An 11940-nucleotide genomic window follows, 5' to 3' on the forward strand; every position below is an offset into this window, starting at 1 on the left:
CCACCAGTCTGAGTTTAACCTGTCAGAACCTGTGACTCCGCCCACCAGCCTCAGTTTAACCTGTCAGAACCTGTGACTCCGCCCACCAGTCTGAGTTTAACCTGTCAGAACCTGTGACTCCGCCCACCAGCCTCAGTTTAACCTGTCAGAACCTGTGACTCCGTCCACCAGCCTCAGTTTAACCTGTCAGAACCTGTGACTCCGCCCACCAGCCTCAGTTTAACCTGTCAGAACCTGTGACTCCGTCCACCAGCCTCAGTTTAACCTGTCAGAACCTGTGACTCCGCCCACCAGCCTCAGTTTAACCTGTCAGAACCTGTGACTCCGTCCACCAGCCTCAGTTTAACCTGTCAGAACCTGTGACTCCGCCCACCAGCCTCAGTTTAACCTGTCAGAACCTGTGACTCCGTCCACCAGCCTCAGTTTAACCTGTCAGAACCTGTGACTCCGCCCACCAGCCTCAGTTTAACCTGTCAGAACCTGTGACTCCGTCCACCAGCCTCAGTTTAACCTGTCAGAACCTGTGACTCCGCCCACCAGCCTCAGTTTAACCTGTCAGAACCTGTGACTCCGCCCACCAGTCTGACGCTCACCTGAGTTTGAAGACGTGTTTCTTCTTCTTGTACTCAGAGGCCACGTCACAGGTGGCATTCTTCAGGCTGACAGATGGCTCGCCGTGGTAAGCCACGCCCTGTCCAGCTGCCTTGCTGTCCTTGTAGAAGCTCACTTCCTTGTTTTTGATGACGCAGTACACGTTGTGCCACGACCTGCCAATCACAGAGCAGAGAGGTCAGACGGTGCCCTAAAAGGGGGCGGAGCAGAGCACCTGTTGGATCTCACCTGTTGGAGGCCTTCTTGTTGTGCCCCTCCCACTCGTGTTTACGGTGCAGGAAGCCTTCGGGCTGCCAGGTCAGGTCCTGGTTCTTGGTGGGCAGTGTGGCCGACTGGCTTTTAGTCTTCCTGCCGGACGTCGGCGAGGGGGCGGGGCTTGTTTCCTTTGAGCTGTGCTCAGCAATCCCGTTAGCCAGATCGTCCCCTGCATCCTGCAGACCAAAGACCAAACACAAACGAGACGAGAAAACTAAAAGCAAGAAAATAAAGTTTTGTTCTAAAAAGTTCTTGTCTCATTTCACATTTATTATTTACAGATGAAAGGTCTAATGAGAACAACCAGAACCTGACTTTCAGAGTAAAGCTCAGTGAGGATTTCAGAATAAGATGCATGCAGAGACCAGACCTGAGGAGAGTTCTGGTCCGATGGGAGGCCGTTCTGAGTGACGACGCTGCAGAAAAACAAGAAGCAGTTTTTTCAAGTCATATTTACACACCTGTTGGTTAAAACCTGTTCAGGTTAAACTCCGCCTCCTGACCTATGACCTCCACAGACAGGTCAGGTTGGCAGTGGATGAGTGGTTAGGGGAGTTGTTCCTCTAATGAGAGAGTTGGAGGTTCAGTTCCACCGCTTTCAGACACATGTGGAAGTGTCCCTGAGCAAGACACTGACACCCCCCGCCCCCCCCCAACCCCCCCAACTTTACAGGTGACCCACACGTCTGTGTTTGAACTTCCTGTTTGTGTTTGTGTGACCTTTCACCTCTGCTGCTGCTGAGCTTCTTCCTGCTGGACCACAGCTGGTTCTGCAGGTGTTGGTTTCCTCCTCCTCTCCTCCTCCTCCTGCTGCCTCCTGACCTCCAGCAGCTCCAGCTGGAACACCACACAGTGTCATCATCATCATCATCATCATCATCATCATCACCACCCCACCCCCCTCCTCTTCATCATTCCTCCTCACCGTGGTCAGCCTCTCCAGGGCAGAGAAGCGCTCCTCCCAGGTGGCGGCGGACTTCTCGAAGGCTTCGTGGCGTTTGATGAGCTTCTCCACCTCGTCCACGCTCTGGCCCACCTCTCTGCTGGACAGGTACGGCTCCTGGCCCAGCAGCCATGCCTCGGCCACACCCGCGTCCCGCGAGAACTGGTGCACCTCCAGGACTAGAGGAGGACACGGGCCAGCATCAGGACCTGCAGTGACCCCGACTCTCTGATTGGTTTAATGAAACAGGAAGTGAGACTTACTGAGGCGGAGCCACTCCCATCGGTCCTCCCACTTATCAATCATCTCCTTCCTTTTGTCCGTCAGCTGCAGCAGCTTCTCCTTGATCTGAACGATAAGAACATCTGTGAGACCCACAGGAGGATCTGATCATGACATCAGTCAGATGATGGAACATCTGCTCCATCATCTGGTCTAATAAAGTCACCTCCGGTGAAGCGTAGTGTTTTCTGGCCAGCAGAGCTTTCCCCAGCTCGATGCAGGTGGTGAAGCTGTCGTTACGGGCGTCGATCTCCGCCTTGATGCCCTGATGGTTGTTCATCAGCAGCTCCACAGAAGACACATCTCTGAAACAACAAACAGCTTCAGCAGAGCCACTCCTGATGCTCACCCACATGCACACCTTAATCCAGGTGTGCCCAAACAGTCGCTCGTGGGTGATCGGTCGCCCACCAGCTGGTTCCCAGTCTCCCGCGAAGCACAACCTTGTTAGAGCAAGGTGACATGTCCGCTCGCTGAGCTTCATTCTAACTCCGGCAGAAGCGGTGGAGGTGGGAGGAGTTTAAGTAACACATTCCAGCAATGCGCTCCCTCCACTCCCCATCTTGTATTCTCACAGACGTAGTCTCGTGAGTTTTGGGTGCTGTGAAACAGTACTCCGAACATGATCGCATGACACTTTAGGGTCACGTGTTCACAACATAGCAGAGAGGCGGAAAAAAATTAACGAAAGACAGCTAACAAGAAGCCAAAAACTTATTTTCACCTGGAGTGGGAAGAGGACTCATATGTAATTCGAGCGCTACCTTGGCTTGTCCAAAAAGGATAACGTGGAACTGCATTTCTTTTAAAACAATGCACAGACGCTACGAAGCRGATTTCCCCTCCTACGGTAAGGCTGCTAATGCAGCCCCCTCCTGCCTCAACACAAAAAATGTCTTTCAGCGATGACAAAGTTATGAAAGAAGTGTTTGATGCTGCAGACGTGCTTTTCTGTAATTTTAAAAATAAAAGTGAGATTGTGGCTGCTATAAAGACGTGCAGTTGTCCAGGATGGATGGATGTGTCCAAATTTGTGTCCKTGTCTCAGTCTTGTCTGCTCTGGTGTTGAAAATGAGGTTTTGACTCTGCAAAATGACACTGGGATCAAATCCAGCGCAACAAGTTGCATGGATGGAGAGTTCTGCAGTCTGCTGTCAGAGGAAACGTATCCCACCATCAGAAGAGGTGCTTTGAACTTGAGACAGCTTTCTCTCACATGAAAATCATCAAGTCCAAGAACAGATACACTGATGATCACCTGGAGACCTGCCTTCGCCTCTCATCCACCTCATCCTGCCCACCTATGAGACCCTGGCCTCCTCCCAGTGTCAGAAGTCCCACTAAGGTAGACACGCACTTATTTTTATATAGCCTGCATAAAAAGTTGTCTCCTCTAGACTTGTCACATTGGGTCTGTATGTATGTTTTTTATTACATTACCTGTTATACACTGACTGGCACCTTTGTGTTATTTATTTATTTATTTATTTTGCAGTTTGGGTGTGCCCTTGTTTTCTCTACTTAACGGGGCTGTGTGTGTGTCTCTTGTCTGATAGGTGGTGAACAGGTGGAACTCTCTGAATGGTCTGGAGCCGGCAGTCTTGACCAGTGAGGGACTGAGCTCTTTAGCTCCTACAGATGACACCATCCTGCGTGCTGCAGATTGAGGTTTGAAATAGTTGTTGGAGATTTGTGAATCTGCACCATCGTAAGTCACTTTTTGTGATAGTATAAACGAGAGTTTTAGATTGTGTGCTTTGACTTTAAAAAAAGCGCAGCACTGTTGTGGTAGCCATGTTGACCCTGATAGAGATATGTTTTGTTTTTCCTCCCCTGTATGGAGAGAAAGAGAGGAGAGTTCTTTGAATAAATGGAGACGAGTTCCTGTGCTCCAAAGTTATTTAAGTCTGTGGTTCTCACTGGGCTTGTTTTCAGCCCTCATAGCTCACATGTTACAGGGAGTACTAATTGAAGGAGATAAAAAAAAATTATCCTTTTTGTTCGAGCATCACTTTTCTGTTTTTCTGTCAGGGGTTAAGTAAGGATTTTATCTTTTCTTTTTTTTGTAGGTAAGTATATGGTTAAGTAGATAGTTTTGCTTGACAATATTTTAAATTAAATAAAACTAGCAACAAATTACTTTCTGTTTTATTTAAAGAAGTGAGGAGTAGGGAGATGAAAAATTGTTTTTTTGATACTGAGACTGGATGAGTAGATCTCGACAAACTRCCGACTTCAAAAGTAGCCCTTGGTTCAAAAATGGTTTGGCACCCCTGACTTAATTTAACGGGCCTACCTGGGTTTTTCCTGGGCCTCAATAAGCCGGATCACGTCCTCCATCCACAGCATGAGGTCCCGGACCATGCTGAAGAAGCGGAACTTGTCCCCGGTGTCCAGGAGACGGACCCTGCGTCCTTCACAGGCCTCCAGCAGACTCCTCCAGGCCTCCAGAACTTCGCTTTCCCTGCGCTGAATATCATCTGCCTTGTCCCCGGCGTACGCTGACTGCAGGCGCACCGCATCCTCCTGCAGCTGCCTCACCTGCAGCACGCAACAGATCACAGGACATGTATGTGATAGATCACGGGACGTGTATGTGACAGATCATGGGGCATGTATGTCACAAATCTCAGGACATGTATGTGACAGATCACGGGACATGTATGTCACAAATCTCAGGACATGTATGTGACAGATCATGGGACATGTATGTCACAAATCTCAGGACATGTATGTGACAGATCACGGGACATGTATGAGATAGATCGCTAACCACCACCCTGAACACCCAGCATTAATATTCTGATTTGTTTTTCTTCTTGATCTCTAGCTCCTGGTTTCTGGGCGTGAACAGACAGAAATCTCACCTGCGTTCCCAGTGCCTGGATGTCGTGTTCAAAGGTGGTGTGCATCCTCTGCAGAGTCTCCACCGTGTTTTGGTCTCGGCCCACCTCTTCTGGCAGCTTTTTCTGCTTGTCTGCGATGCGTCCTAAGATCTCCTTGGCATCGTGGTAGAACTTGTGGAGCTCAAAGGAGGCAGCAAGGATTTGAGTTCTGGTGTCGATAAGCTCCAGCAGGTCTGCCCAGGCCTCATTCAGTCCGTCTTTCCACTCAGCTACTGTGGCTGCATCACCATGCCCGGCATTGATCAGCTCATCTGCCAGCCGGTTAACAGCGTCTACACGCTCCTGTCCAATGTTTCCAGTGTCCCGTGCAAACTCCCGGAAACGCTCCTGCAGCATCTGAAACCAGAGATGAGTTGACATTAGATGGTTTTGACAGAGGTATACTGGTACTCCAAGATGGCAGAGGGATACCGGTACCATCTTACAGAGGCATAACGGTACCATCTTACAGCGGCATACCGGTATCGTCTTACAGAGGCATACCGGCATCGTTTTACAGAGATATACCGGTACAGTCTAACAGAGGTATACTGGTACCGTCTTACAGAGGTATACCGGTACCATCTTATAGAGGTATACCGGCACCATCTTACAGAGATATAACGGTACAGTTTGACAGAGGCATATCGGTACCATCTTACGGAGGTATATCGGTACAGTCTGACAGGGGTATACCGGTGCCGTCTTACAGAGGCATACCGGTACCGTCTTACAGAAGCATACCGGTACCATCTTACAGAGGCATACCGGTACCGTCTTACAGATTTATACTGGTGCAATCTGACAGAGATATACAGGTACTGTCTTACAGAGGTATACCGATACAGTCTGACAGAGGTATACAGGTACCGGTACCGKCTTACAGAGGTATACCGGTACTCTCAATTGGCAGAGGTATACCGGTACCATCTTGGTACCGTCTTACAGAGGTATATCGGTACAGTCTGACAGAGGTATTCTTGTACTGTTTAAAGAAAACCTCTTTATCTTCGTACCCTGACCTTAGTACCACCTGTCATRTCTCAGTATTACTTGCAGTAACTTACAGTGACGTGTTCGTAATCCTGGCCCAGCTCGTGTGACCCGGCCACCACCTCTCGCTCAGCAATCCACTGTTCTAGGTCATCCACCTCTCGATTGAGCTGGAAGAGGTGGAGCCTCTCATCTAGTTTGCCACGCCTCTCCTCAGACAGGTCCTTCAGGCCAGCGTATAGCTTGTCAACCTTGGACTGCCGCATACTGATTCGCTCACTGACACAAAAACACCCACAAAGTTGTGTTACTGGGACAAATGAGAACTGTTCTCAGGGTTTTACTTGTCATACAGATGAGTGTAAGCACCTCTCTGGGTGTCCATCAGCCACGAGTCCTCTGCTGGTCTTAGACAGCTGATGGACAGTCTCGGCGTAGTCCTCAACCGCCTGCTCCATGATCTGATGTTTTTTCAGCATGTTGACAGCGCTCTGCCCGTCCTGATCAGGAAAAAAAGATTCATAAGACTGATGGAACCAAGAGCTTTACAGGATGGTTTGTCTGATGCTGCCCTCCCTCAAAGACCTTGGCCTTCTCCTCTGACATCATGTAGAGCTCCTGTTCACTCATCCAGGCCTCTGCCTCGGCGGCATCAAAGTAATACTGCTGGGCTTTGTGGGCCTCCTGAAGCCGTTTGTGCCGCCGCTCCACTTCTTCCATCAACTGCTTCCAAAGCTGCTGCAGGTCGGAGAGACGCTGGCGGATCACATTAGTGTTGGAGGACTGATCCTGCAGCAGACTCTGACTGCGCTCCAGGATGTCAGTGATACGAGGCTGATGACCCTGGATTTCCTTCTCTACCGTCTGAGGTCAAAAACATAGACACCAAAATGTTAGAAGGACAACAACAAACCTGCAGACCCTCTGAGGTTACAGGAACTCACCTGGTTCTTCTTGATGAGCAGCTGAACTGTCTGCAGGTTGTGTCCATAGTCAGTGGATGTGGCCACAGGCATCCTCTCATGGGCCCAGAGCTGCAGGAAAACATTGAGAGTGGGTGGTATTGCCATGGGGAGGGGTCACTTAGTCTCTTAGATTCAGCTTTCAGTGTTTATGGGGCGTAGGGCATGGTGGGTTGGGTTGAGGGGCAGGACATGGTGGGTTGGGTTGAGGGGCGGGCGGGACATGGTGGGTTGGTTTGAGGGGCAAGACATAGTGGGTTGGGTTGAGTTGCGGGACATGGTGGGTTGGGTTGAGTTGCGGGACATGGTGGGTTGGGTTGAGGGGTGAGACATGGTAGGTTGGGTTGAGGAACGGGACATGGTGGGTTGGGGGTGGGGGCTTGGCATGGTATGTTGGGGCGGGGCATGCTATGTTGGGGGTGGGACATAGTATGTTAGGGGCGGGACATGGTGGGTTGGGTTGAGGGGCGGGGCATGGTGRGTTGGGAGCAGGGTATGGTATGTTAGGGGCGGGGCATGGTTTGTGAAGAGAGTCTATCTACATACGATTTCGTCCTCGATGTCACGGTTGAACTGATGAATTTCTCTGGATGCCACTAGGAAATTTCTGCGCTGCCGCAGCGGTTCCAGCAGCTCCTGGAACTTCTTCTCCACCACCTGTCTACGCCCGTCCACCTCGTCAGTGTCTTTCACCTCCTGACCAAGGGCCTTCACTTGGCTCTGCAGCTCCACCACCTCCCTCTGACGCACCTCCACCTGGTTCTCCAACATCTAATCAAAGAGTGACTCGGTTAGAAAAAGTTAGAAAATGACACACATACATGTCCTGTTAGAAAACCAACTGACCTGCTGCTTCTTYAGCAGGATGTTGACGGACGTCAGGTCTTTGCCGTAGTCATCAGACTGGATCTGGCCCTCCAGGCTGCCCAGCCACTTGTCCAGGTCGGTGCAGCTCTGCGTGAACAGCTCAGCCTTGTTGGCGTCGAACAGACATTGGGCTTTGGTCTGAGTGGTGGATTCCAGCTTGTCCCACGTGCCATGGAGCAACGAGAGCTTCTCCTTCACCACCGCCTCTGTCTCGGGCTTCTCTGACACCAGCAGCATCCCGTCCTGAAGGCAGGGACTAAACTTAGCATGCTGAGCCCTAGTCACCTTTAAAAGGTTCTCGTTGACCGGATACATTATTCCATAACTGTCCAGTTAAAAAAAGATCACTGGGTCTGAACCCAAACAGCTCCTGAAAACCCAGTTGTTAGTTCTTCCTCACACCCTGCTGAGAACACACGTACCTTCTGGATTTTGTCCAGCCACTCCTTGTTGGACTGCAGTTCAGCCATGAAGGCCTGGTGTTTCAGCCACTTGCTGTGCAGGTTCCTAGCCTCATCATAGGTCATGTCCTGCGCTGTCAGCATCTTCTCACTGATCCACAGAGACAGCTGCAGGAACACAACAGAGGATTACAGCAATGGTTGTGTCACATCAGTGAGTATTTCATCATCTCAGAACACCATGTTTGACCAAACTGCTSCTGTAAGGAGTGCTGACCGACCTCTTGACAGTCCTGGAGGAACTTCTGCAGGTCTCGATTGTCCTTCAGTCTCATCAGCAGCTCCACAGCAGCCTCCCTGTTCTTCTTATGCCTGGAACATGAAGGAACATGAAGGAACCATGAAGGAACCATGAGAACTGGCTCCTCTCTGACCTCTGCTGAAGGTACCTGTCATCGATGGAGGACACTCGTTCCTGGATACGATCGGCGTTGATGTTCCCGTCAGCCGCCAGCCTCCGGCCCGCTTCAATCACGGCGTTGATCTTATCCTCGCTGGCGTCCATGGTGGTCATAAAGTCCTCCTGCTTCTTGATGGCAGCCTCAGCACCCTCCAGAGTGGTGGGCAACTCCGTGTGAGCCAGGATATACTCCTGCCAAGAAACCAGACTAAAACTTTGACAGGTTCATCCTCAGGTGAGAACAGGTTAGAACTGGTCTCAGGTTCATCCTCTGAGGATCACAGGTTTTACCTGGGGTCTGTCAGTGGGGGGTTCAGGTGTTTGCAGGTGAGACCCTGATCTTACCTGGTTGTTGAGGAAGGCCTCGGCCTGCCTGGTGTCCCTCAGGAACAGCTGGTAGGCATGRGACTGGGACAGCAGGTTCTGCCGGTTCTCCCACATCCTGTGCAGCTCGTTCCAGCCGGTGTGGAGCGCCTGCAGCCTCTGGTGCAGGAACATGTGCTGAGCATCGGTCTGACCCTGCGTCACCATCTCGCCCATGTCCCGCATCTTCTGGTAGTCCTCTTCGTAGTTCTGGACCTCGTTCTTGATGCTTTGGTGCTGGGCCATCAGCTTCTCGGCCTCGGCCAGCGTGTTGGGCATGTCCTCAGAGGCGATGGCGGTCTGAGTGCGGGACAGCCAGGCCTGGAAGTCGTCCAGCTCCCGTAGAAACTGCTGCAGTTTGCGGGCTTCGCCCAGAGACTCCTCCCGGGTCTTCAGAGTGTTCTTCATCTCGTTCCAGACGGCGGTGATCTCGGCCAGCCGTCCAGTGATGGCCTTGGCCTGGTCTGGGTGCTCCTCAGAAAGCTGCTGGGCCTCGGTCTGCAGGTCCCCCAGCTTGTCCTGGATGGCGAGCAGGTCCCGCTCCATGCCGGTCAGTTTCCGCTGCAGGGCCATGACTCCGGTCAGGTCGTTGCCCAGCTCTTGGGTGGACTCGATGACTTTGGTTTTCTCTCTGATCCAGGACTTGGTCTCGTTGCAGTCCAGGTGGTAGTTCTGCACACCCAGAGCTGAGTTCAGGGACTCTTTCTTTTGGTCCACAAGGTCCCGGAACTGACTCCACCTGTGGGGGAGCGGGGACGGTCAGAGTCAAAAGATCATTCCAGTTTCACGGGCCTATGGTCAGGTTCTGTGGAGGTTCTGCTAGAGTCCGTACCTGTTGTTGAGCTTGTCCTGCTGAGTCTTGATGTCCTTGTGACTCGGGTGTCCACTGTGGACCAGCTGTCGGGCGATCTGGTTCACCACAGCTACACGAGACGCCTGGCTGTTCATCTCTGGTTCCAGACTCTCGAACCTGCAGAGAGATGAGCGTCCGGGTCAGACCACCAGTACCTGACACACAGGTAAYTACAGGTGCGCCCAGCGGTCCTACCTGTGCTGTATGACCTCCAGGTCCTCCAGTTTCTCGGGGATCTCCATGCCGTTGAGCCACTGCTCCTTCTCGTCGATCCAGACCTGGCAGGCGTCCACCTCGCTGAACATCTTGTAGAGCGCCAGCGTGTCCTGCAGCGCCTGCTTCCTCAGCTTGGTCAGCTCAGACACCTCCCTGTAGCGCTCCTCGATGCCAGCCAGCCGGCCGCGCACCTCCTCTGACTCCGCCTCGTCCCGGGGCAGCGCCGCCACCTGCTCGTGTAGGGAGTCGATAACTGAGCGGTAGCTGGCCACCTCTGCTGCGGCGTCCTTGTGCTTCCGGACCAGAGCTTGGGTGGAGAACTCGTCGTGGCCGGTCTCTCCACTGGAGACGATGCGCAGAGCGTCCAGAGTCCAGGCGTCCACGTCGTCCGCGTCCGCCTGGAACTGGTGCAGAGCCAGAGCTTCCTCCAGTCTCCTCTTCCTCGAGGCGACCAGCTGCTCGAGGGCGGCCCACTGAGCCTGGAGGTCCGCGACGCGCTCCTGGATCCTGGCGGCACCGAAGTGACCCACCTGGACCATGGTCTGGCCCTCGGCTATGGTGTGCTGCAGGTGCCCAGCGCGTCCGCTCATCTCATCTTCCAGGGCGCGCTGCTGGCTCAGCAGGCGCACAGCCCCCGTCAGGTCTTTACCTAGCTCCAGGGAGGACAGGATCTGCTCTTTCTCACGGATCCAGCCCTCCTCCTCCGCCAGCTCCCACAAGAACTTCCAGAGGCGACGAGACTCCTCCAGGTGGGCACGACGCTCCGCGGCCAGCTGGCTCAGCTCCTGGTAGCAGAACTCCAGGTGGGCCACCCGGTCCTGGATGATCTGAGGGTCACAGGGCTTGTACCCTGGAGAAGAAAAGACTTTCAGTCTGAACCCAAACCTTTGTTTGGACCAGAGAGAATCAGAACAAAAACAGGGATCTGACTACAGGTCTTTAAAGTGCCTGTGACATCACATCTCTGTAACACAGACGAATGAATATACGTATATACTGTACATATATATATATTTTTTCTCTGCTTGGCCTTCAGAGGAGTCGGACGCTTTCTGCTCTCTCTCCCGAACCTGTCCCTCCTTCCCTGTTTTGCAGCTGGGTCAAGCCTTTCTTCTACCTATCATCCGATAACAAAGGAATTATGGATTTGGTCAACTGGTCTTTGAACGTAATCGACACTAGTTTTTCCACACCGAGATTGGAGCGAGGGGAGCGCAGCTGTCCCAGTGGAATGGTGGCGGCCGGGCGTGTGTCTGGGCCTTGKGGGTGGAACCTCATCTGTTTGGACCCGCTTTCCACTGAAGACGTGGAAGATCTGTATATTTTTGGATTCATGATAACTGGATTCCTGCTGATTGGCTGTGGGGGAGACCTGGTTTATCGTAAAATGAAAATGATCCTGAAGGCAGTCCAAATTCCTAGTCTGTGTTTATCACTGACAATGGCAAGAAAGCTCTTTCTGATTCTGAACACATTTTTACAAAGGGGACATTGATAAAATATTGCAAAATAAATTCCATGTTGCTGAGATGAACAGTTGTTGAGATATTTGCCTGTTAAGTAACAGGAAGTGATGTCATAGGGGAATGTCTGAATGTAAACAGAGCRTTGTTACAACAACTGATAACAGACTGTAGAGAAGAATCTGATGTTTTTTAATTATTTTGAGTCTATCAGATAGATGAAGAAGAGTCAGAATTTAAATAATGTTTCAATAAACAAAGACGAGAGTTTTCATTGGTAAAGAGTTCCCTTTGATGTCACTTCCTGTTTCACTTTGGCTGAGTCAAGTTAAAAAGAAAACAGACCAGGGGTCGGATTTATAAAACTGGCGTACGCACAATTTGA

At 51.7% G+C, this 11940-nt stretch overlaps 1 protein-coding gene across 1 annotated transcript in view; it reads right to left on the reverse strand.

Annotated features, from left to right (window-relative positions):
* LOC106529077 (spectrin beta chain, non-erythrocytic 1) overlaps positions 1–11940 on the reverse strand; it is a gene marked incomplete in the record, with an annotated part of 40099 nt that overhangs the window by 3967 nt on the left and 24192 nt on the right. The window contains 21 exon segments of the mRNA XM_014024412.1: positions 594–767; positions 841–1043; positions 1238–1283; positions 1595–1704; positions 1793–1989; positions 2074–2158; positions 2259–2397; positions 4389–4633; positions 4960–5334; positions 6045–6249; positions 6340–6470; positions 6556–6834; positions 6915–7004; positions 7479–7703; positions 7779–8042; positions 8222–8368; positions 8482–8572; positions 8650–8852; positions 9006–9762; positions 9856–9993; positions 10072–10942. Of these exon segments, the coding sequence (XP_013879866.1) occupies positions 594–767; positions 841–1043; positions 1238–1283; positions 1595–1704; positions 1793–1989; positions 2074–2158; positions 2259–2397; positions 4389–4633; positions 4960–5334; positions 6045–6249; positions 6340–6470; positions 6556–6834; positions 6915–7004; positions 7479–7703; positions 7779–8042; positions 8222–8368; positions 8482–8572; positions 8650–8852; positions 9006–9762; positions 9856–9993; positions 10072–10942 (4975 nt within the window).

The sequence above is a fragment of the Austrofundulus limnaeus genome, unplaced genomic scaffold, assembly GCF_001266775.1.
Source record: "Austrofundulus limnaeus strain Quisiro unplaced genomic scaffold, Austrofundulus_limnaeus-1.0 Scaffold422, whole genome shotgun sequence".
NCBI lineage: Eukaryota > Metazoa > Chordata > Actinopteri > Cyprinodontiformes > Rivulidae > Austrofundulus > Austrofundulus limnaeus.